We start from the raw sequence: 23,870 nt of genomic DNA on the forward strand, positions 1-23,870 counted from the left end.
TAGAACATGATAATATTTAGGCAGCTGTTTAAGCTGTAAACAAACTTGTCCTATTTAAACATATGTAACGTACTGAAATGCTGTATGCTTCTTTTTTAGGATGTGCCAAGTATGAAAGATTAACAGAGCCTCCAGAATAATTATGTTTCTGTCATGCTCTGATCATAATATATGAGAGATGCATTATTTTGCTAGAGGATTAAATAGTTGAGAACCAGGCAGTAGTTGGTGATATGAATTATAAGTGCGATATGGACTGAATCAGGATTATTGTGTAGACAGGCAATCTTCAGGTTTTCTCCTCCTGATAAGCTTGACATTTTTTCATTTTGACCCACTGGTCTGACCAGCTTCAAACTGCATGGACTAGGATCATGCGCAGTAGAGAGCGTGCTTGCAAGTGCTGGGCTTTCCTTCGCTGTTGCTTCAAAAACCACAGTTGGAAGGAAACAGATGCCCAGCTTCTGCCATGGTTATCGTTTCTCTCTTGCTTTTTTGTTTGGTTGGTTTTGGTTTTTGTTTGTTTTTCCTTAAATTGGTGACATGCTCTTTTCAGTGAAAGAAACTTGCTTCTGTAAATGTTTGTGAATGGGTATGTAAACATTCTGGGTTTATGTTGGTTTTCTGACAGTAGAAGTTTCATTGGTCAAAGCAAGTGTATTTGAGAGATGCTGGTTTTAGTAGACTGTTATGGTGAGAAGAGGTTTCATTCAGTTGGCACTCCCATGTCCAGCCTTTTTCTATTCTGAGATGCCAAGCCGGTAGTATGGACTCTGGAGGCAGGTTAGTTAGTTGTTGGTTGTTTTGTTTTGTTCTGTGTTTTTTTTTTTGTTTTTTTTTTTTTTTTTTCTATGTTGGTGTGTTGATATTTTGATTTTGTGAGGTCTGTAAATGTTTCCCAGAATGAAGGTTTACAAGACAGTCAAAAGACCCATTGTTGAACCCGACAGTTCTATCAGATGATACTTTTTAGGAGGCCATTAGCCTTTCAAATTCCAACCTTTGATTGAGCAACAGAAAACATAATATTAGGCATAATTGAACATGCCAGTGGTTGTTTGCCAGCCTTTGCACCTGTCATTAGGCACAGTCATATACAAATGTAATAAGTCTCACACCCTTTACTTTTAAATCTTCTATTAGACTAGAGATATCATAAAACTTGTCTGGATTTAAGATGGGAATAATGCGGATAAGGATTAGGAAAAGTCAGATGAAGAAAAGACATGAAAAAGTGCAGTGAACTGCTTATCTATCCCTTGTTCTTCAAAGATACTTCTTGGCGATAATCAGGTGTTTCCTAACTTTTGAGGTTTTGAAATGCAAAGATTCGGAAAGCAATAGTGTGTCTGGATTTTTATTTTTATTTTTTATTTTTTTGGAGGAGAAAACAGTCAAAGGAAGGCTAGAATTTTCCTCTTTCACAATTTCTATATGTGAAAATGTGTTAGAAACAAGGGGGGGGGAAATCTGTGAAATGTAAATTCTTTGAGTGAGAGATGGTCTTTTATTCCTCCCTCACCTCTACTTCTCTCCCCAACCCACAGAATAATCTCCAAATCATAATAATTCATGTTCACATTTGTCATGGTACTTAAACAGTTGGTCAGGTCCCACTGATTTAACTGATTGTGCAGTCTCACAGGCTTTGTCTATATTGTGAAGATGAAAAAGTGCTAGGAAAGTAATATTCATACACACTGAATAAACAACATATAGCAGCAAATGCTGTAAGACTTGTATGATAATGCCTTTTCATATGGCTTGTAAGAATGGGTTAGGATATAGACCTCATGCCTGTCTCCTGGGGATAAGGAAAGAGGGAATGTTTTTTCTCTGTAGCTTAAATTTGTCCATCTTCAAAACTAATTGGCCCTTAGTGTTATTTCTGGTATCATATTACTGCACACTGAAAAGTTTATCTTCTGCCACAGAAGATCTTATGACCTGTTAGTGGAAAATGCCTTTAAGTTGACTTAAATTCAGGTCTGTTCTTGGCTGGCTGCATTCATACTGAGACACAAAGAGGATACAATTGAGAAGGTGTAGCACATTAAACTTGCAGTAGCAAAGTAGTGTATAAAAGGGATAGTAGATTTACCTGCAAGGTATGTTAAAAGTGTATTAGTAAAGTACTGGTATTCCTAATACTTGGTGCTTTTAGCTTTTTTTCTTTTTCTCTTTCTTTTTTTTTTTTTTAATATCAAGAGTACTGTACACCTAGATATTTAGAACATATAGAAGTGATAATAGTATTTCTTCCTTTTCTTGCACTATTTCCTGTAAGTTTTCCTTTCTTCTCTTCCCTTATTTTTGAAACAAACAAGGAGATTATGTACCAAAACTCCATTAGTACTAGTTGAGAATGAAATTGTTGGGATGGCTGCTTATGGTTCCTCCAACAATCATAACTAAGCTAAATTGCACATATGTATTAAGACATAAAACATAGAATATACCAGTGCATAATATTTCTTATAGCACATTGTTTATGCTGTGGGAATCATCACTTTGAAAATCTTGACTTCTGTGTGCTTAAAATCCCTCTTGAAATCCAACATTAATGTATTTTTTCTTCTGCATATAAATTTATTTGTGCCTGATGGTGATAAAAATCAAGTCATGAATGCCATCTTAGTATCCCTGTGAACTCTGCATTGCAACCAGTTCTTCTCCTTCATTTACCATTTTTGCAATAGAAACTGATACAAGAAGAAATAGTTATTTATGCACACACTGAGATGAAAACTCTAAGCTCCCATTATGACCCTGTTATGTCTCAGTAAAATCCAAATGATCTCTGATAATTTTTTTTTTTTTTTTGAAAATCAGATTGAAATACTGCTTTCTTGGCTTACAGATACAAGCAAAGGAATGCTTAAATTATATTTTTATTTTGTTAACCAGAAGTTATGGGACCATTTTGCAATTTAGCCAGCCTTTGGTCCTTGTCCCGCAGTACAGTTCCTGTGTCAAGATTACACCATGTAGATGTCAGGAGATTATTAAAACTTAGAACAGTGAGGAAGTAAACCCACAATGTCTACTGAAGCTAACATCACCAACATGCCCTGGCGGCACAGCAAGCGTTGGTCCCTCCAGTCCAGCTGTGGGATTCCTAGGCTGTCAGCTTTTAGCTTGCTTCCAGTCTCATCTTTACTTTATCCTGTTCAGTTTGGCTCTCCAATGTTTGAGTGTTTTAGTTAGCTATATGAAGTAGCTTACACACTCTGGAAGATTGACCTGAAACTGGTTCTGTGAGGGTCTGATTATTTCTGCTCAGTTGAAGAAGATAGCTACGCAGTCAGCGTTACTTTGTTCATCATGCTTTCTGCTGTCATCATCTTTCTAGGACTCCTGTTGAAATTGGGAAAAATTTGCATGGAGCAACATGGCAATTTGTAATCATCAGCAGGGTATTCTATTTGAAATGATTTTGTTCAGTTTGCTGTTATTGAAACTGAGGTGCAGAAATTTTGTTTTGCTGTATCTTTGACTAGAAGCTGGGATTTCGATAAGGGTCTAAAGTACTTAGGTGTCCATATTTCCTTGGACATTAATGAGTGCTTAAGAGTCTTTGTTATCCTACATTTTGAGAAAATGCAGTTTAGCATTGATAACAGGATGTTGATATAACTGTTACAGTTTTAAGAGATTTGGTTTTGTCCCTAAATGTACGTATTGCATTATTGTCTCATACTGGCTGGTGGATTTGTTCACTGTATTATGGTAGTTCTAAGCAGCTCCTTTCAAAATTTGCTGTGGAGGATGCTGGGTAAACACAGATTAAAAATATTCCCCTCATCAGAAAAGATGCAATCCATTTAATTTTGTAATGTTAAAATCACAAATTAGACTTCAAGATCATGCCTGGAATTTGAAAAGCAGCTGCAGCCTTTCATTTCAGAGGTGCTGTATTTGCAACTGCTGATAATCTTGGATTGGTGTTGGAAGAATGTATCATGATATATTAACTATGACAGCCACAACTTCAAGACTCCTTGCTTATAGTCCAAGGTGAAGTCGTCAATAAAAGCAAATGCTTTTATGGTCATATACTTTCAGGGAGATCTCAGGTTGCATGCTTATTTTCTACGAGCTGGTTGTGCAAGTCAACAGCTCTCTTCATGAGAACCAAAATTCAAAAGGGGGGTAGAAAGAAGAGAAATGGCTGGTCCTTGGTATGTTGTCTCTTTAGTTGTCCACTGATGTAAAAAACGAACAACAACAACAAAATATTCCTTAGGCGTAACACTTGCCGAGATCATAAGTGTGAGGTGGCTTCAGATCTCCATTCATGATCCTCATAAAGAGGATCAGGGCTTTTCTGGCATGATTTTTAACTTGAAATAAATTTCACTTGTGGTATTTGGTTGAGCCTGTGGTACGTTGGCCTGTGTGGTGCAGTTACATGAGTTGTTGGTGGGCTTGTTCTTGGTCCTTCCTAAATCATGTTTTTTTCCTAAATACAAGTCACTTATCTATATATATTTTTTTTAGAGTCCATCTTAGACTGTGCCTTCAGGTGTTCTGACTCATGGTGGCTATCGTCCTACCTGAAAGTAAATTAAAGCACTGAGCTTGCTGCTACATTCCTTTTTTTTTTTTTAATTATTTTATTTTATTTTTTATTTTTTTTAATTCAATGGTTTTATTAAGTAACTTCTTTTTCTCTTGCACTTTAAGGGAAGAATAAGACAGTTGTCTGGTCGTTCTGTATATATTGCACATGTGTTTAAATGTCAATGCTGATTTATAAAGCCTGTGACTGATCAGGTACACAACATAGAATACTAGGTAATAGCAAAAGGAAAAAAAATGCAGCTTTGCCATTCCTTTTCAGCAAAAAAGAATTCTTGAAATGTCAGCTTGATTTTTTTTTTTTCTATTTTAAGGAGAATTTAGAGAACATTGCTTAATAATTAAACCTCTTTCTATTGGAAATATTTTGGAAAATAAGTAACTTTTAGAGGAAGCTGAAGCTAATTTAAAATGTATTCATTGTTAAATTATTTTTTCAAGTCCTCCCTTAGGTTTTCAGATATTGCCATAATTTTCATACTGTTGGGTAGTTGCTCATTTTATTGAAATATTTCTTACACTAAGAAAATGCTTGGTATTTTATACTGCAATTTTTTTCATTTCTATAGTAGGGTGAAAAGTTTCATTCTATCATACAGATTTATCTGAAAGTCATGCATTATTGTAAGTCCGGTGAATCTTCAGAACACTTGCCTCTTTGTGATTATTTACACTTGCTCCTGTAGATATCTGCTTAAAGTGGAATATCTGTAAGCATGCTTATAGTCAGCACCTGTCTTTAACAGTTCCCTGGGTGTTTTAACCAAATACTGGAATGGAACCTATTTACTATTTGTTTGTTTTTGTTTAATAATTATAAACCAAATTTCATTTTGTGAATTTGGAGATATTGTGACTCGTATAACGCTGTATTTGAAATAGTTGCTGGTTTTATTCTGTTATAAGAAACTGTGATTTTTCCCTCTTTCCCTTTTCAGTTTGAACTAGTACAGTAGATACGTGTTTTAAAGCAATATTTGATCAGAAGATTGGTTTTGCTACAAACTATAAATAAAGCAAAACATGTAGGATGATAATTTTACTTCTTTTGTCTTTTGCAGAAAGTTCTCAAGCAGATAATTTTTAATGCCAAAAGAAAAGACAAGGGCATAAATTCCGTCCATTGCACTTAGATGAGTTACGATAAAACATGCTTAGGGTAAGGCCTTTTTTTATTAAGGAGGCTGATTTGCAAGAAGGCTCACAGTTCCTCAGAACCAGGCTTACAGTAGCAGAGTGATTATTGACTTGTCCTTTCTCATAATTGTGTCATGTTTCATCAGTCTTTGGATATCTTGAAGGTATCAGAATAAATCCCGAGGCTCAAAAGCATAGTATTATATCTTAAGAAATATTGGCCAAACAGATTTTGTCTTCTGCAAAAGTTCTTGTCTTCTGGCTTCAGTTCTTGCAAGGGGGAGGTCATGCTAGACTCATAATACAATTAAATTGGCGAACAGTATTCCATTCACAGATGTTTTGTTTTTTTTTAACGTTGAGAGGAAAAAAAAATTACTGGATTATGTGGTTGAGTGCTTCAGCAAGTTTTTAATCCCTCCGCCATCCAGCAAATTGATGTAGTTTGTGGAACATTCTCTTTGGCATTTTCTTTTTTGAAAAAGAAAACACAAATACTACTAATTGCATTGGTCTATGAAGGATGCGTGTAATGCATTTTGATTTCTATCTGGCATTGGGTGCTGTACTAATTAAATTTATAAAGCATCACCTGATTGTTACACATTGAAATTAACTCATTTTATGAACAGTTTCAAAATTTCAGTGAGAGTACCTCTGTTTTTTTTCTTTAACCTTTACTAATATATATTCCATTCTACGATTTCAGTGTTCTGCTTTATAATCAGATTGCTGTTCTTCTCTGATACGTAGCACAGCAATGGGCTGGGGGGCTGTAGGGGGAGTGGAGAGAGACGATGCAGCCATTCAGCCATGGAAATAGAATATATTATGGACTGTAGAATTTCTGTCCTGTACTTCTATTCTGTAATTTAAACCTCAGTATTTTTAGATTATTGATGTAGTTAGTGGTTTCTAGTGCCAAGTAAGACAGATTGTCTCACAGCAGGTAAATACAATTTTGGACATTATAGAGTTTTTTTTTTTTATTATTGTATTCAAACTTGTGGAGACTTCAATCTGTATAACAAGATTTAAAGTACTCAAAAAATCTCACTTTTTCTGATTTTTGTTTTGAATGTACTTTTTGATAAAAATATGTACTTTTCTACTTGGAATTTAATAGGACATATTCTTTGGAGACATTGGCCTGAAAGTTTGATTTCTGCTGTGTATTCATTGCTCTTTTATTAGTTTATGTGTCGTGAAGCTTTCTGGCTGGGTATATTTGGGGTGGCCAGATACATTTTCAACAAAACTACTTAGCTCTCTTTCTCATACGTATGTTGTAATTTCTTCCCAGAAAAACACAAATAGACATCCAAATGCTTTTTCTGCCTCTTCTTTTGTTCACAGTATCACATGGAGTTTGGAATTACCTACTGGAAAAGTCAAACATAATGCAGAAACCACAGGATTTCTGGCAAGATGTTGTCAGCAGCGAAAGCTACAAATCCACTCTAGGAACTGGCACTGCTGCTTTTGTAAACCAGGGCTTTTGCCTTTTCTCTTGTTACAATTGTAACTGCTTTTGGAGAGGATTTCTTCCTCTTGCTAACCCTTACTGTGCCAGTAAAGCATACCTGAACCTGTCTGCTTCATTTTTGTAGCTTTGCTTGATTTTTTTAATTGTACTCATGTTGCTAATAACGTAATGTGATATCAGTACCTGTCTTAAGATGTGTGCTAACATAGATTGGGGATCTCAGAGAACGTTTGTTTTTACGCTTTAGGAAGAATTGAATAAAGGAATAAGTAAAGCTAAGCTTTTAGTTTACTGTGTGTAAGGCAAAATGGATTTAATGCATGGATTAAAAAAATAAATAGAGAAAGTATTGAAGGTACAAGAAGCACAGCTTGACTTGCAGAACCAAAACAGATTTTAAGAACTTCTGCATTAAATTAAAATGTATATATTTTTTAAAAGAAATAAAACTAAGCTGTATATTCTTTCAGATCTTATTATAACAGCAATCCCAGTTTACCACAAACAGCTTGAATTTTCTCCCCTAGAACATGCCGGATACCTGTAGTCTCTCTGTTACAGCTCCTGGACTCTGCAGTAGCTCTGACTGAAGTCAGTAACTTCTGCTGTGCTGTTGATCAGCATTTCATATTGAAACCATAAGTATTCATTCCGTGTCTGCAATTGCTTATGATAATCACTGTCTGAAACTGTTTTTAGTATTTGTGGAAAAGGAGCTCCTCTAGTGTGTTCAGTGCTATGCTGCAGGGTGTGAAGGAGTTCTGCCTGCACAAAGCAGAATGCAGTCCTGGTGGAGGAAGAGTAGGAGAGAGGTGTAAGGAATGGCTGAAGTAGACTGTCAATTGGTAGAAGTCACAGTAGATGCAGGTAATAATGGAAATGGTGTATACCTGTTTATATGCCAATTAAAAGGAGTTGGCTTTTTTAAGCCTAACAGCAGTGAATGAGGTGATTTACAGTTATTTCCCACAGCACAAGAAAAATACCAAGAAATCAGAAAAGCAATTTTAAATAAAGAACCTGTATTGGTACAAGAAGAAAAACGTACAAAAGATTTGTATACAGCTGGGTAGTGGAGAAGGGTGTCCTGCTAAGGCAGCGAGGTTCTTGAACATCTTGACAGATTACTACAGTGTCCTCTGTAGTCCCCCTCTGAACCTTGAAATAAAGTTCATCAGTCTATAAAGAGGACTTTTGTGTTATGATTGCCTTTGATAGGTAAGAAAAAGACGTCATAATTGTGGAGTTTTGGTCCCCTTTTCCATTTGAATTGTGTATTTTCCTATATCGGTTGTTGGACTCATAGAATTTGAGAAAGAGAGCTTTTGTGCAGTGACAGATGACTTGGTTGGGAACCATGTTGTCTGTGTTTGGAGTCACGAGAGCTGTACTGCTTTCTGCCAACTGAGAACCTGACCAGTTAGTTGAATGATTTTGGTTTTAGGGAAATTTGTCAGGATTATGTCTGGGAATGAGATACAAATTGGCATGTGTTTGACATGCATGACTCTGTGTTGAATGCTGGACTAAAGTGTACAACTCTTTCCAGGGGTGCTGACTGGTACATTTGGTTATCTCGTTAAAAGTTTGTGTTACTCAGCTTCTGACAAATGTGTAAGATTGACATTTATGAGCCAGTTCAATCAAAGCATCTTCTCATGCTGATCCTGGAAAACTTCAAATGGTCATCATGACAGAAAAATGTGTGGGTATTTTTTCTTCTTTTTTGAAGTCTTTTATTATGCATGAAAACAGGTTTTTCCTGTAGGCTGTGCATATTTATTTTCCTGGTCAGACCTTCTAGCTTTGTAGAAATATAACAAGCTAGGGGGAGCATGGTCGTTATTACTTGACTGAAGATGGTGAGATTGACGTGAGGTCTTCTGACAGGGGATTAAAGTGGAAAATATTGGTGACATTAGGAGCAAGAGGATCTCTGAAATACAGAATCAGGTAGAAATCACAAAAAATCGCTTTCTTTTTTTGATTATTAGACTGTTCTCATCCCTGCTGTAACTTGTAAATACTGGATTTCATGTGCAGGTTGGGAGGAAAGTTAATGCTAGTCTTTATGCATCCGAAGACAGAAGCTTCATTTGGGATGCTGTTCCTCATATCTGCTCTTCTCCTGTTTTCTTTCTAAAAGAGAGATGAGTGTCTCAGGATCCGATCCAAAATAGCTCAGTTCATCCCATTTACATTAAGTTTGACCATTGTTACCACTGAGGTCTGTTTGCTGAACTTCTTAGTGTGGGTCAGCAGCCTCAGCACTGTTACAGAGATGTTCGTTTTTCTGCCAGTCCTGGTGGGGGGTGTGTGTGTGTGGAAAGGCTGTACTATCTGACAGTCTGTGTTAAAATGCCAACAATAAATAAGTTTAAATCACCTTTTATCCACAAAGGTCTGTAGCATGTGGGAACAGAAAATGTAGGCAATCACTACATCAGTTTTTGTGGTGATGATGGAGATGAGACAAAGTGAAGATGAGGAGGTGGGAAATCAGGCTTCAAACATTTCTACTATAAATACTCTCTGTCCTTGTTTTTTTTTTTTGTTTTTTTTTTAAGGTTAAATGGATAGCTCACAAATTCATACATGTGAGAAAACAGGAAGGAGTACTCTACTGCAGGTCTAATGATGTAGATTCAGAGGACTAGGACAGATAAATAAGTAGTAGTGTGTACAAAACTAAAAACTATAGGATTTTATTTGCTTTTTTTTTTTTTTTTAATAGGGTTTATATTCTAAAGCTTTTCTTTGAAGCTACCACAAAGACTTGAAGCTTTTGTTTTCAGTTTTAAACCTGAGATTGCCTTAGAATTGCTTGATCCTGGAAACTGAAACTTTTAAGTATAGGTCAAATAGCAGCAAGTTCATGCTTTAAACCACAAAAGTTTGGAAACATCGAGGGCTGTGTGTACAGATGATTTTAAGGTAATGCTGTAGTCAGTTTGTAGTCGCTAAGTTGTGTGGTGGAAATCATCTGACATCTGTTTCCAGTGGCAAAGAGAATTCTCTGTGTAGATTCAGAGATCAGAAGTGCACTCTGAATTCTCCCACCGCAATAATTTCAGTGTATGGGCTTGTACCTCTGAGCCATACATGTGAATGGAGAACCACCACGAGGAGGGATGAGGAGAATCCTGACATGTAGGTGCTGCCTACCTCAGCCATGGCAGCTTTATTTGGAGAAGAAACTTGGCTGTCGCTCAGGCAGTGTGCAGCTGCTGCCTGCTCCTAGTAAACTCAGGCTGGTAAACTAGGCTTAAAACCTGCTCATCTTCTCTTCTGAACTAGGACACAACAATATTTAGTCATATTATATATATGTATATATACATAAGAATCTCAGAATTCCTCTTTTAGTAACAGAAGCATGCCATACCTTTGAGACCATGAAAATATTTCCTGGTACTTAATACAGGAATGGCTTCCTTTCCTATGGTGGGCTTTTAGGGTTTTGTTAGAAGCCTCTGTTTAATTTCAGTTGATAATCAGTGATCAGATGTTCATTGAGAAGGGCTTTCTAATGCTTTTGCTTGTTGTTCTATTCTGTGCTTTTTTTTTTTTTTTGACAGCTCACCTTCTGGGTATAGTTTCTAAACTCCTGCATTGAATTTAGTGGGTTGTTTTTTTTTGTTGTTTGTTTGTTTTGTTTTGTTTTGTTTTTGGAATGCACATGGCATGTGTTGTATGAATGTATGCTCCTTCTTCATCCTTTTGCCTCTGAGCCTTGGCAGTATCTGCTCCAGCTTGGTAGCATCCTCAGCTTCTGAAATGAAAATCCTATTGATAAAGAAAACTGTTTAAGAAGAAATAGCATTTTCATCCTGCAACATATTCTGATCAGCTGGCATTCATAAATTCTTTGCTAACTGATGATATCATTTGTGTTCAAGAGGGTCTACAAAAAAGCTTGGTGTGCACCTGTGTTTTGTTCCAGTGCTGTGTGTAGTGCTCAGATTGCTTTAAGGAATTAGAGGCTCAAATTTTGTCACAAGCTCCTGTAGACCACTTCAAAGATCCCAAGACCTCTATAACATTTGTCTCACTTGCAAATGAGGAACGTGCTTTTTGCCTAGCAACAGTCTTTGCTGTTTCTTCCTGAGGATCAAAACCCCAAGTGCATGTGCTCAGCCTCGTGTCACTTTGGTGCTGAAGGTTTGACAGTCAAATCAGCACTGACATTTCTGTTGATGCGCAAGAAAGAGAATAATCCAGTATGTTTCTCCATGGCAGTGCTGTCGCTGCAGGACTGACAATAGCAAAAAGTGCATTTATCGCTGAATAACTAGATATCCTGGAAACATGCAAAAAATAGAAATGTATTTTCCATTAAAACCTCTCACTTAATGCCTATTTTGCCTTTTGATTGCTATGATGCCTTTTTGCTATTTATATACTCCCTGAAGCATTTTGTAGAAATCTGAGTCTCTTTGGAAAACCACCCAAACAACCAGAAATGTAGTTTTACGTATTGTAGTATGTAAAGGGTTAGTCATCACTTGTAAGTTGCCTAATGAAGGAGGAGGAAATTTATATTAAGAGAAGGCAAAGGCTTAACTCTGACAGGTATACGTCTTAATTCTTCCTGCCTTTTTTTCTCAACCTCAGAAGATAATTCTGAAGGAATTTCTAAAATCATCTGAACAAACCTGCATTGCAGGTTTGAAAAATGGTAGCTGCACGCTGTAAGCTTATTTTCCCACTTTTTCTTGGGAAAATATACAGGATTTGTTGTTGTTGTTTTAACTTAAGATTCTGTGGTTTTCTCATAGATTGACAATGAAAAATTATGTTGGCATCAGAGATCTTAAGTGTAACAATATGAGGAATTCAGTTTATGAAGAAATATGTCTTTGGTAAAGCATGATAAGATTATGTTGAGCATCTGTAGCGCAGGACCAGAAATGCTGTTTATTGAAGCCTTGGCAGATCACTTGCTGGATCTAATACCCTTTGTTTGTTCGGTTTGTAGCCTATTTTTGTTTTGCTCTGTTTGTTTGCTTTATGAAAGGTTAATTTGTAATGCTGAAGGATCCTGAAATAATCTTTTGTTTTCTGATTTTGGTACAGATTACCTATTTCTAGGATTAGTTTTGAAAGCTTTTGATTGCATGTTATCTCCTCTGGTTGGCTGTTTTATAGGTGAAACTGTAACACACTGTATCTCCTTGGGTTTCTTTGTGTGTGTGTGTGTGTGTGTTTTTTTCTTCTTCCCTGTTTTTGTTTGTTTGTTTGTGTGTCTGTTTTGATTTGGGTGGATATTGGCTCCATGAAGTCTGTTTTTACATACACTTGATTGCTTAGGCATGACTTTCCTTGTTGTTATTTTGGCACTCTCATAGTGATCAATAAAGTATATTTCTCAGATAAATTTACTGAAAATATCCTGTTGGAAATACCAGAAAGTAAGTGGGAAGACATACTCTGTATTACTCTGCACAAATTAAGCATGTTGAGGGAAGGAAAGACTTCTGTGTATGTTAGTTTGTAGGCTTATAGAAGTGTACAGAGCTGTGTGCTCTTTTTCTGGGTGCACCTGAGATTCTGGAGGCAGCAGGACTTGGTATTTGTGCTAAATTCTGTTTCTGTCTCATGAAATTCAGCTACATTAATGTTGTGAGCCCCTGTGCACGGTAACATACTGCAAGGCAATTGCAACAAGGTGCAATTTCAAGCGTGTCTCAGAAACAAGGCGTCTAATATTAGACTTGAAACAGTCTTCAGTTTTTTCTTCTTCCCAAGAAGAGTGCTGTGGGTTTCTTCCTATCTGTAGTTTTTGTGCATGTAGCCATGGCTTGTAAATCTGATTTGTCCCAAAGTGCTCCTTTTCTGTCAGACCAGTTCTTCAGCTGGCCAACATGGTCCTGATGCGCAGCATATATTACATTGCTGAGGCAACTCTTTCTTCAGGTTTATTTCCCTGACGATAACCTGGAGATCTCCTATGTACTCTACACGTAGCCTGAAAAGGAAGTTATTTTTGGCAGTGTTTGGGGGGATGGGATTTTTCTTCTCCTCATATTCTCAACCATTTCAACTTTTATTCAGCTTATTAAACAAGCACCTCAATTTACTGCCCTGGCAGAGGGAGTCACTTTCTAAAAGCATCTAGCTGCTTTTTCAATCCTGTTTGAATATTGAGATTTTAATTGTAACACAAGCTGTAGTTAAAAACATTCAAGTCTTTCTTGCTCATTCCCTCATTGATTTCTGTTGAAGCAAACAGATGAGCTTATATATAAATATGTATATATGATTTTTATAATGAAAAGTGCTGGAATTCACTAAAAAAGGTTAAAATTGAAGTGAGTAATCTTCAGTGCATAATGCAATTGTTAATTTTAGCTCTTTGCGTAGGAGCTGTTATGACTTGAACAGCCGGCTCTAGCCTTCATTAGAGAAGAAGCAGGCAGTTTTGAGACAGGTGGAGCTGGATCAAGCTGTGAAAGTGATTTGCTTGAAGCTGGTCATTAGCGTTAGAAAACTGGTCCTATCTATTGCATCCGTAGCTGTACAATGATCATTACCACTATTACTTTTTAATTTTCATCTTTTCCAGGTTGATGATGATCTGTCAAACTCTTTGAAGAACCAGCATGGAGATTGGCATGCTGAACTGTTAATGGGGACATGGGACTCAAGTTGTCATTGATCATTTGTGTGGACATAACTAGCAAAAAGCAACAGAAGACGCTAGAAAGACAGTGGGAATTATAGCAGTTTTTCAGGTAAATGGTTTCTTCAGTGTGGCTGATAAACTATGACTGTAATTTTTGTTGTTGTTTGTTTTTTTTTTTGAATGTTATATAAGTATATAGATGAGCTACCAGGATAATGTGCCCACGAAGAACTTGTTTGTACGCGATTTTTGATTGTAAATCCTTAAAAAATCAAAGATCTTTTAACAGACCAATTCCTGGTCTCGAAATTCATCATGGTTTGAAATGCTATCAAAGTGCTTCAGGTTTCAGCTATTGCAGCAGAATAGCCAATGCCATTACACTTCCTGGGTAGGAGGGTGGGGAGAATGAGACCAACTCAAGGCTTGAATTGGCTTACTGTGGTCGAATTTATAAGCTTAGTATTCCAGTTGCCTTGTTTATGAACCAGTAGTTTCCTATCTTGCAAAATCCATATTTCTTCTCAAAAGAAAATAGTGTTTTGATGTATCATGTAGGAAGGATTTTATTTGCTTACCATGTCAAAAGATAAGCAAAAACTTGAACTAGTAAGGTTTTAAACACTAGCATGTTTGATTTTTTCACTTTAAAGAAGCCTAAAAAATTGGAGGTACGTGACGATGGATCTGTTGAGCGTTGATTACAAGCCATAAAAAGAAACTTGGCAATGTGTGGCTTTGTTTAATTGCCACTGTATCATTGTTGCGAAGTGGCAAGATATTGCAGAAGACTTTCTGTTCTTCTCTACTGCAGTTTTTCTTAAAATGCATCTTAAGCCACATGGATGAGGGGGGGGTGTGGGGAAATTAATTTATTCATGAGTCTCGTTTGACAGTTGATAAGTGGGGGAGGCTTGGAGAGGGAGCTAGAGAGAGAATAATAACAGGCTTTAACTTTAAAAAGCCTTTAAAGCTTCTGTACAACAACCTATTGTGAGCTGAGCGTAAATGCAGTTCAGCTGAGATATCTTCGTTAGAAATAACCTGACAAGGGCTTCCTGTAGGATTTTCACAGTGCTTAAGAGTGACATGGGGCTTGAGAAGTGGCTTATGACTTTTAATAATGGAGCTGTCAGTTTGATGCCTGAAAATTCTGACCATGAGAGCTTTATTGCCAAATTTAGATTTCTTATTTATGTTGTTATTACCTCTCCAACTGACTTCATCATTTTTTTTTTTTTAACCAATTGTGAGTGCTATAGGCTTCTGCCATGTGCAAAAGCCATGGTTGAAGGTTGAAAAGCTGTGGTATCGTTAGTGCTTACTTTTTGTTTTATTTTTGACTGTTTTCTTTTTCTTAAAAGAAAGAAAGGTCTAGAGGAGGGGAGCACTAGCATGCTAGTGACCTGGAAGGCAGAATGGGTCCTTCCCTGCCTGGTGTCACTGAACTCCATTGTAGAGGGTCCCTCGCCATCCCTGCCTGCACCTCTGCAGTGGGCTGGGCAGGGAGTCCCAGTGACATACCTTATATCTGTTTTCTACCAAGACTGTTTAGGTTGGAGCTCTGCTTGTTTATCCCAACTTAATTATGCTGTTACCCAAAATTGTTGATTAACTATATCACTTCTCCTGGGGCATATGTAGCTTTCAGATCATGAGCTGCTTGGTTTGGCTTGTGTATTGAGTGGAATTAAATAACTTGCTTGGGAAGAGGAAAAAAAAAAAGTAAAATAAAAATTCACTCTTGGTGTTTTGTTTTATGTGTTCTTGTGTTGTGGTATCTTGACCTTTCAGGTCACCAAATCTTGTTATTTTAATTTCTGTCTGGAAGAATGTCTGAACAAGGTAAATTGAACCAGGAAACAGCAGAGGAAGCTGTGAAAGAACAGGAGTCTGCCCTCTCTGAAGCGACCCCAGACAACTGTATTCTTAATAAATCTGAAAGCTCAGAAGTAGAGGAAAAGGAGGAAAAGCTTAGTGATGCCAAGACAGAGCTGCAGGTAAGACACGAAAAGTGAATGTGTGTATTACGTATTAATGTGTTATGCTTGCCTTTCCATTTCTATGATCTCTTCCGTTGCCTATGCTTCTATTTTTTTCTCTCATAATTTTAGATGGTCTCTTTTTTATTTTTAATTTTTGTCCTTGTATCTCCCTATAAAATAAATATTTTTTACACCTTTCAAGCTCTTTAGGCTGCTGTCCATGTTACTAATTTTTCTGAGAAGTTAATTCCTACACATCTGTGCTAAAGCTTGGTGAAATATTTGACTGTTTTCCCTTTGGGGATTTAGAAAACTACCTTGATCTCATGAATTTAGAGGTAATACTAATAAATAATTACTTAATGTGTGGTTTGGTTTGTAGGTGTTACTGCCTACAAAAACTTGTTATGCAAAGCCTAAAAAGGTAATTTAATAAGACTATCAGATGAGGGGGGTCTAAATCCTTTTTCTCAGTGGAATATAAAATAAAGGGGGAGACTACAATTTAAGAGGAATTTGGAGAGGGGGAGCATTTACAGTATGCCTTTTCTTGTACCTTTTATTATATGCAAAAATTGCAAATCACTATGCAACATTTTTGCTATTATACATGTTTTTAAATGAATAAAGTGAGCAGAGATGATTCTCTGTTCTCCCTGTTTTCCGGACTGGGTTTGGGGAAGTTGTTTTTGCAATCAGCACCTCATTAAAATAGAATTCTAGGAGTGGTTTTATCTCTTTATTTATTGGTAATGCTCTTGTCATGCACATTTTCCCCTGAAATGATAACTACTGCGCTTTTTTTTTTTTTTTCCTATGACCAGAAACGAGGTGCAAACCAGAACCAGCAGAAAAAGAGATCCAAGGTAATGGTCCATCTCTGTTTGGAATTGCATGCTGGGGTGTAATGGCAGGATAAAGAATTTCAATCAAATATCTGTCTGCAGTTGAAATGTTGGACTTTCATCAAGTGGTTGTATTTTTTTCCTTGCCTTTCTCATTTTGTCTTTCCTTTTACCCCATAATCTTGCTGCACAAAGGCAGAAGAGTTCCTCTAGATTAAGCTATGACAGTCTCCCCTTTATCCATCGTGCCTTCGTGCTGCTGAGCTTGTGTGTGCTTTTGTTAGACAGCATGTGTGTTTGAGTGCACCAGTGGAGAAGAAAAAAAATCACTGATTTTGCTTTAGAAGTTAACGTTTTTGTTTGAATTTGATTTTAATGGTGTAATCTCATTGTAAAGGAGCAGAGACTGACTAGCTCTCTGGGGAGATGTGGGGTGGGGAAAGAATCTTCTTGGAGCATGGGGGGGAAGTTTCTTTCAATTTTTCAAGTGCCGAGTCTGTAAAATTTGCAGGTTTTACTGTCTGTATTCCTTTGGTATAATGTTACTGGAAGGAAAAAAAATAGAGAACCTTTGAGTTATACTTTATGTTGAATTAGCTTTGAATTGGAATAACTATTCCAATTATTTCGTGGACTTAGATGAAGTAAGCAAACTGCAACAGAAATTATTAAAAGCAAAAAGAAAACTACCACCTTCCATATGTGGCAAGTGGCTCATTGCTTACAACGTTACATCTAAGACAGTTAAGGTTTTTCTGGGTGGGTATATACCAGTTATTTGGGATGTTTAGGAATAGCTGATGTGTGCAGCTTATGCGAATTGAGGTCGGCAGGAGTTTTCTCTGTCTTGCGTTCTTTCTCTTTTATGCAGTCAGGAGCTAAAGGAAAACTTGTCCGGAGTCTTGCTGTTTGTGAAGAGACATCCCCTCGCCCGGGAGCAGAAAGTCTTCATGATAATCAGGTACATTTACCGTCATTGCTGTTAGCTGCATGGTTAAACTCCATGTGCTGTTGCATGGTTATGTTACTTAATTGGGCATTTACCAATGTCTTTCTTGGGGGAAAGATTACATCCAACAACAAACACATTTTTATGAAGTTACCTGGTTTAGCGTGAACTTTATTTCAAAACACTAGTTTTACATTTTGTCACAGGGTGTTGTTTGCTTTTTTTTTCCAGACCCCCTGAAAATTTCAGCAAATGGAAAAGAATTCAAAAGAATTTAGATTTAAAAAAAAAATAGTAACAATCAAAAAATATTAATGTTCTTTTCTCTAAGGCTATCTCTTTCAAGACTGCAACGGTTACAATTATGATTATGCTCTGGTTTCTGGTTCCTCTGAGACCCCAGTTCATATTAGTCACATCAAACTTACAGGTCCTTCACTCTCCAAAATACTTTGATAGAGTCAAAGGTGCCTCCTACTGAGTGGCATTTGCTCACTAACCTCTTGGTGTAGAGTTTCCAGTATCAAAAAGCTTGTATTTGAGTTTATCTGTACTGGTAGTGTGGTATTCCCAGTGGCTGGTAGAGTTCTGTCCCTTCACCTTGGAGTCTAATGCTGGTGGCAGTCTTTGTAGACTCGCTTCAAACCACCCCCCTCCACCCCCAAAAGCAAAAGCAAAAAAAAAAATCAAATATTTGTTTGCTTGTTAATAATAAGACTTAAGAAGGGAAAAAAAAAAAATAAAACCACAAGCTCTGCATATAGTTTGTATGTGCAAATGAGATCAGCCATAGAGAGAGTTTGAGGAAATAACTTCTTGTGAGCTTAGCACAAAAACAAAAATCACTTTAAGTGTACTTTATCACAGTTTCCTCTATTGACTTGAGATAAAACAAATTCAGCTCTCCTCTTAGCTCATAAGTATGAAAAGGTTTTTCTATTTTTTTTTCCTTGAAAGACCAAAAACCAGGTTGTTTAGCAGGGGGACTGACTACTACATGTTCTACTGCTCTACAATGACGCTTATGCAGTTGATAGGTTATTTTATCAGTTGTTCTGTTGTAGGTATATGCTTCTAGCTTAACATGTGTTGCTCAAAATGTGTGGCTTTTGTTCTGCTTTCATTTGTATTTTCTATTGTTTAATGGAGAATGAAAAGGAGAGTAATATAAAGAATTTGTACTAAGTATGGCATGGTAGCTGATAATGTACTGCACAGGTCCTGTACCACACCTCCAAGAGACTGGCAGGTGTTGAGGTAAAACTCCTGTCCAGGTCATGCCCAGGCAGAGGAGGGGTTCCACACAGCCTCTGGTCTTAACTGATCTGACCAGGTATGTATGGCAAGGATTTCCTTGACCATATTGACACAATAACGGAAGATAAAGTGCCTCCCAGGACTCCGGCATACATTTTGTAAAGATACAGTTGGCCGGGTCTAATTAATGAGGGAGGAATTACAGTTTTGCTCTTGCTGACCTCTTGCTAATGAAAGCAGCTCAGCTTTGCCATGGAAAGCTGGACCTACGGTCTCCTCCTTGGACTGCCTGAAGGGTACAGAAATTTTTGTGCCAACCTAACTGCTTTGCTTTCACTTTAGAGGAGAAAAAGCTTATTTTCAGTTTGGATATTTTTTTAAATTATTTTATCTTAATGGTTTACAAAGCACAAGAAATTAATTACTAGAGAATGTATGGTACATTGCCGGAACTACAGAGTATGGATTGTACTGCAGACTTGATGTTTGTATTTATATTTGAAAACTTGCCTTCATTCCCCTGTGTAGGGAAAAAAAAACTTGTTTACCTGTATTACTTGATCTTGAACTCTTACCTGATGGTTCACTATGTCCTTACTTACAAGGAATGTTGCCTTTAATGTTATACTATTGACCAATAAGTGTATTATTGCAATTTGAACATTTATTTTGTTGTTCACTCTACTTACCTTGTATCAATGTATTTATTAACGTTGTATTTTATTATTGAGAAAAAACAATAAAACTGTAACAAAATATACAGTAGTTTGTTTTCACGACTCTACAGCCCTTTTGTGTATTTCTTCTAATGCAATCAAATATATAAGTATTATGTTACATGTAAGACAGTATTTATTGTATGTTCATATGTGTGCTTATGTGTAAAGTCTGTCCTTTTTCTTTTCAATGAAATAAGTGCATTTTAACAGCCACTGTGAAGCTTAAGATTAATGTCCTGAGAATGGCACAGCCAGTTACATTTTTCTCCTCTGTTTGGAAAAGCTAATGGCACACTCACTTTGCTCTAGACAGTTCAGGGAATCAGAACTGTCCTTCAGGGTCTTTTGGCAGTGTTTGATCCAAACATGTGATTTGAATGAGAAACTGAACTGCCATTTGAAGTGAAAGAAAGCAGGCATAACATTAGCCCCCTGAGAGCAACTGAGCAGGTTAGCAAACATTTTCCTATCTATCCTTATCTCAGAAGGCCAGGAGTTTCCCCTTGTTCCCTTTGTACACTCAGATTTTGGCTAATATTGTCATCCAGAACTAAGAGAAGCAGGGATTAAAGATGGTATTTAAGGTTAAATTTGGGCTCTAGGGCTTTGTTTCTCTTTTACGGTACCTTACATTTTGAGTCATCCATGCCACATTCAATTAAGCTGAGAAACTATCCAATTCCTGTCTTACCATGGCATGTTTATGCTGATATCTCGTTCTGTAAGGATTTTGTCTTACATGTGTTGTGGTGACTGATTTGTAGTTCTTATTTAAAAACTAACAAACAAAATACACACACACATACAAAAAAAATCTCAAACACATCCAGAAACCTAAGGTTTATTTTTAAAAAATATATTGAAAGTATCACTTGGATTCATAATGACCTGGTTACTTTAGAATTAAATAAATAAAAATAAAACCCACCCAGAAAAGCCCTTACTTTAAAGTTTCATATTTATATTTTTGGAATGCTGGTATTCTTTGAAAAATTGTGACATAAGGGAGTTTACTAGCATTCAAGAATTTCAGATTTTCTCTATTAAGGGTAAATTTGGATTTCATTAATGCGATACCAGAAATTTATTGGGCATGCAGGATTCTCATGTATTAAATACTGCATTATCAGGGAGTTTTGTCACAGCTTAATGCACAAGTGTTCATTTTTACACCAAAGCATATAGTTGGCCATTTATTTCTTCAAAAAATGTGAACACAGAAGTATGGTCACTTAAGTTTTGTACAATCAGCTTGTTTTCTTTGGAGGTTATCATGGCATTATTTATATTTTTCAATATGTATCAATTTGTGTTTTGTCCAAACAAAGTAATGTTGTTAAATGGGGAATAATAAGTTCCTTAAAGGAAACCAGAAAAGGTGAAACAGCTTGAATTTTTGGTTTTAATTAATTTTTAAAGCTGAGGTATGCTTTCAAAAGGATTCAGACTCTGAAATACTGAAGTTTGAGGATAAAATTTGTGATGCCTTGGAAAATTTCACTTACCACAACTTGTTAGGAAGTAGTGGTGCACAATTCACCAATTCACCCCTTAAGCTAAAGGCCTGTTTGCATAAGTCTTTAAATATAAAGTACCCAAAAACTTAGTAACCCTCTTAATACAACTGATTCCATCACTTACTGGCATGCTTCCTCTGTCAGAGCTCAAAAGCTCAGCCTGGCTGATACTGCATTTTCTTGTACAAAGCAGTTCACGTGAACTTTTTTTTTTTGGGGGGTGGGGGGGGGTGGGGAGTTGCATCTATCCTTGCATCTATCCATATATCATTATGTCACGTATTTAATAGATGTTAAATTTTAGAATTACTTAAAGCCCATATGAAATGCATTTTACTGTTCTAGCAATTCTTGGAGGAGAGTTATTAAAGTGGAGAATAATGTACCTCTAACATAAGTAGAATAAAAGCTTATAGATTGCAAACAATAGGAAAGAAATGCACCTACTATAAGAATTTGGCCTCTAAGATGTCATTATTCTCCTGGAGGGGGAAAAAAAAAAAAAGGAAAGAAATGTATCTGGCTTTAGCTTTTCTAGTCATGCACAGTTTAATGCAAATCTACACAGTCATGGGAACTGTACTGAATCTGGCCATGAATTATCTTTTTCTTCTTCCTCCCAACAGGAATCAATACAACTACAACTTTCAAGTTTTCCTAGTTTGCAAGAAGACAAAACTAGTAAAGATGACAATGAGAAAGAAAAAGAAAAGGATAAAAATAAAGAAAAAGATAAAAACAGTGAAAAAAACAAGATCAGAATGTTATCAAAAGGTGAACTTGAAATATTTAAATTGTTATAATTACTTTAACAAGCATGCATTTCTTTATGTGCATAAATACACAACATTAATGTATTCATGAATTGAGACAATTCAGAACATGAAATGTGTATGCATGAGTGTTTTTCGTACAAATGCTGGGCTTTGAAAGTGAGAAACCGTCCAAACTATTTTGATGTGGATGTTATATATACATATTTTCATGTAAAAATAATTCTTCTGAACCCTTAATCACGGTAGTGTGAACATATATGCGTAAAGGTGTGATTATATAAGTGTAAGACTAATACTTTTCCCTGTTGATGATAATACACTGACAAGTCATTTGTACAATATAGACAGCAGAGTAATCCTCTTCAGTATTGCTCCTCTATCTTTTAGAATTTCTCTTAAATGATGTAAGGAAATCCACCTGTGACCTTTAATCTGTACTGCCATTTACTATTAGTTATCTGTTATCTATTACCACCTTCTATGACTTGTTTGATTTTTGTATCTAAATACAGTGTTAAAAAAATGTACTTTTATTTGTCAGTGGTACTGGGTTGCAACGTAATCTCTAAAAATAATCATTGCCTACCTGGCTGCGGATCTGCAGTTGGTGTGAATTGTCACTTGGCTTCAATGGAGCACTCACAGTTCATGCCAGCTTGAAGATCTGCGCACGCCTTTGAGTCAGGCAGTACGACAGTACTGAAAAATTAATTCTAACTGCTGTCATGCATCACCATTACCTGCCCACTCTTAGGCATCACTGGGTTTTCAGTCTGTTAATGCTAATAAAATTCCCACTGGCATAATGCTTCATTTTCTGCGTGTATAGCGTATATTAAGTGATGCAAAGATGTATCAATGGATAAAACTATTTTTAAACTTCAAAGTTTAAAAGAAAAGCATGGAAGGGTCTTGATTGGCACTGAAGATACCTCATGATTTTCAAATAACCAACACTTTCCTTCAGTGTCTAGTTTTGGTTCTGCGTTCTCTGTGAAACATTATATCCACCCAATGCTTCCAAAGTAGGTTTTTTTTTCACCTGAACTCCAGATGAATGTGTAAACTCCACATATGCTCACAGATTGTCACTGGAAAATGAAATTTGGTTTACAGTGTAGCTTAATCATAACCGTTGAAATAAAATAAACGAGTGGGGGGTGTTTGTTTTTATTTTTCAGATTTCAGTCAAGAGTATACAGACTCAACAGGCATAGATTTGCATGAGTTTCTCATTAATACGTTAAAGAATAACCCCAGGTAGGTATTTTCTGCATTAGAGCTGGTACTCTTGAAATTGTAGCTGACATTCTCAGAAATCCTATAAACCGAATCCTGTAAACTGTACACCATGTTTTTTTAGTTCTGGAGATGGTTATGAGGGAAAATGTAAAGGAGGTAGGTTTTTAGCTGAGCAAAAAGCTATAAGAAGTCACTGATTCCTACTCCCCTTTTAATTTATCTTCTAATTTCACTTTTTGACATCTGGTCTTTGTCCTTAACTTCTTGCGTAAAGCCCCTACATGATTTTAGCAGTAGTATAGTCATTACAATTGAAGACTTGTACGTGAGTATAAAGTAGCTTTCTTCTGGCAATGCTGTACACAATTAATACTGGGTGCATAGTGCTGAATTCTGCTTTTGGTATTTCCAATTTTTATTTGGAACAGTTAGTTCATAACAAAATTAAATTTACCTCTAAATGTCTAAGGAAGAATCTGTTACATTTTTATACTTTGTGCTTTAAATGTTCAATCAATTGAATCTGTTAAGTAGATACCATATAATACTGCAATTAAGGAAAACTATGAATAATTAGTTACCTAATAGGTTGTGTAACCTTTTGTATAGATAATAAAGTCCTTGAATTGTTTTATCTGCACAACATTAAAAACTTCAAAAGCGCTAAGGAGTGTTGGACTCTGTCAAGCTGAATTGTAGGTGTGGGACTATGCAGGGGAAAATTTTGCATGCCTTCTTCAGGAGAAGGAGG

At 36.4% G+C, this 23,870-nt stretch overlaps 1 protein-coding gene across 48 annotated transcripts in view; it reads left to right on the forward strand.

The window, feature by feature from the left end:
* The window catches only part of ARPP21 (cAMP regulated phosphoprotein 21), a 203,904-nt gene that overhangs the window by 81,161 nt on the left and 98,873 nt on the right, over window positions 1-23,870 (forward strand). For 42 of the 48 annotated variants that reach the window (XM_072033133.1, XM_072033134.1, XM_072033124.1 and 39 more), the window contains 6 exons: window positions 13,770-13,938; window positions 15,624-15,829; window positions 16,639-16,680; window positions 17,531-17,620; window positions 21,728-21,875; window positions 23,059-23,137. In XM_072033133.1, coding sequence (XP_071889234.1) covers window positions 15,662-15,829; window positions 16,639-16,680; window positions 17,531-17,620; window positions 21,728-21,875; window positions 23,059-23,137 — 527 coding nt within the window. In that variant the 5' untranslated portion in view covers window positions 13,770-13,938; window positions 15,624-15,661. Of the gene's footprint in view, window positions 1-7,074; window positions 8,910-13,769; window positions 13,939-15,623; window positions 15,830-16,638; window positions 16,681-17,530; window positions 17,621-21,727; window positions 21,876-23,058; window positions 23,138-23,870 lie in introns of all 48 variants that reach the window. The other 6 variants (XM_072033107.1, XM_072033108.1, XM_072033109.1 and 3 more) reach the window with 2 other exon arrangements.

This window comes from Anas platyrhynchos, chromosome 2 (genome assembly GCF_047663525.1).
Source record: "Anas platyrhynchos isolate ZD024472 breed Pekin duck chromosome 2, IASCAAS_PekinDuck_T2T, whole genome shotgun sequence".
Classification (NCBI taxonomy): domain Eukaryota; kingdom Metazoa; phylum Chordata; class Aves; order Anseriformes; family Anatidae; genus Anas; species Anas platyrhynchos.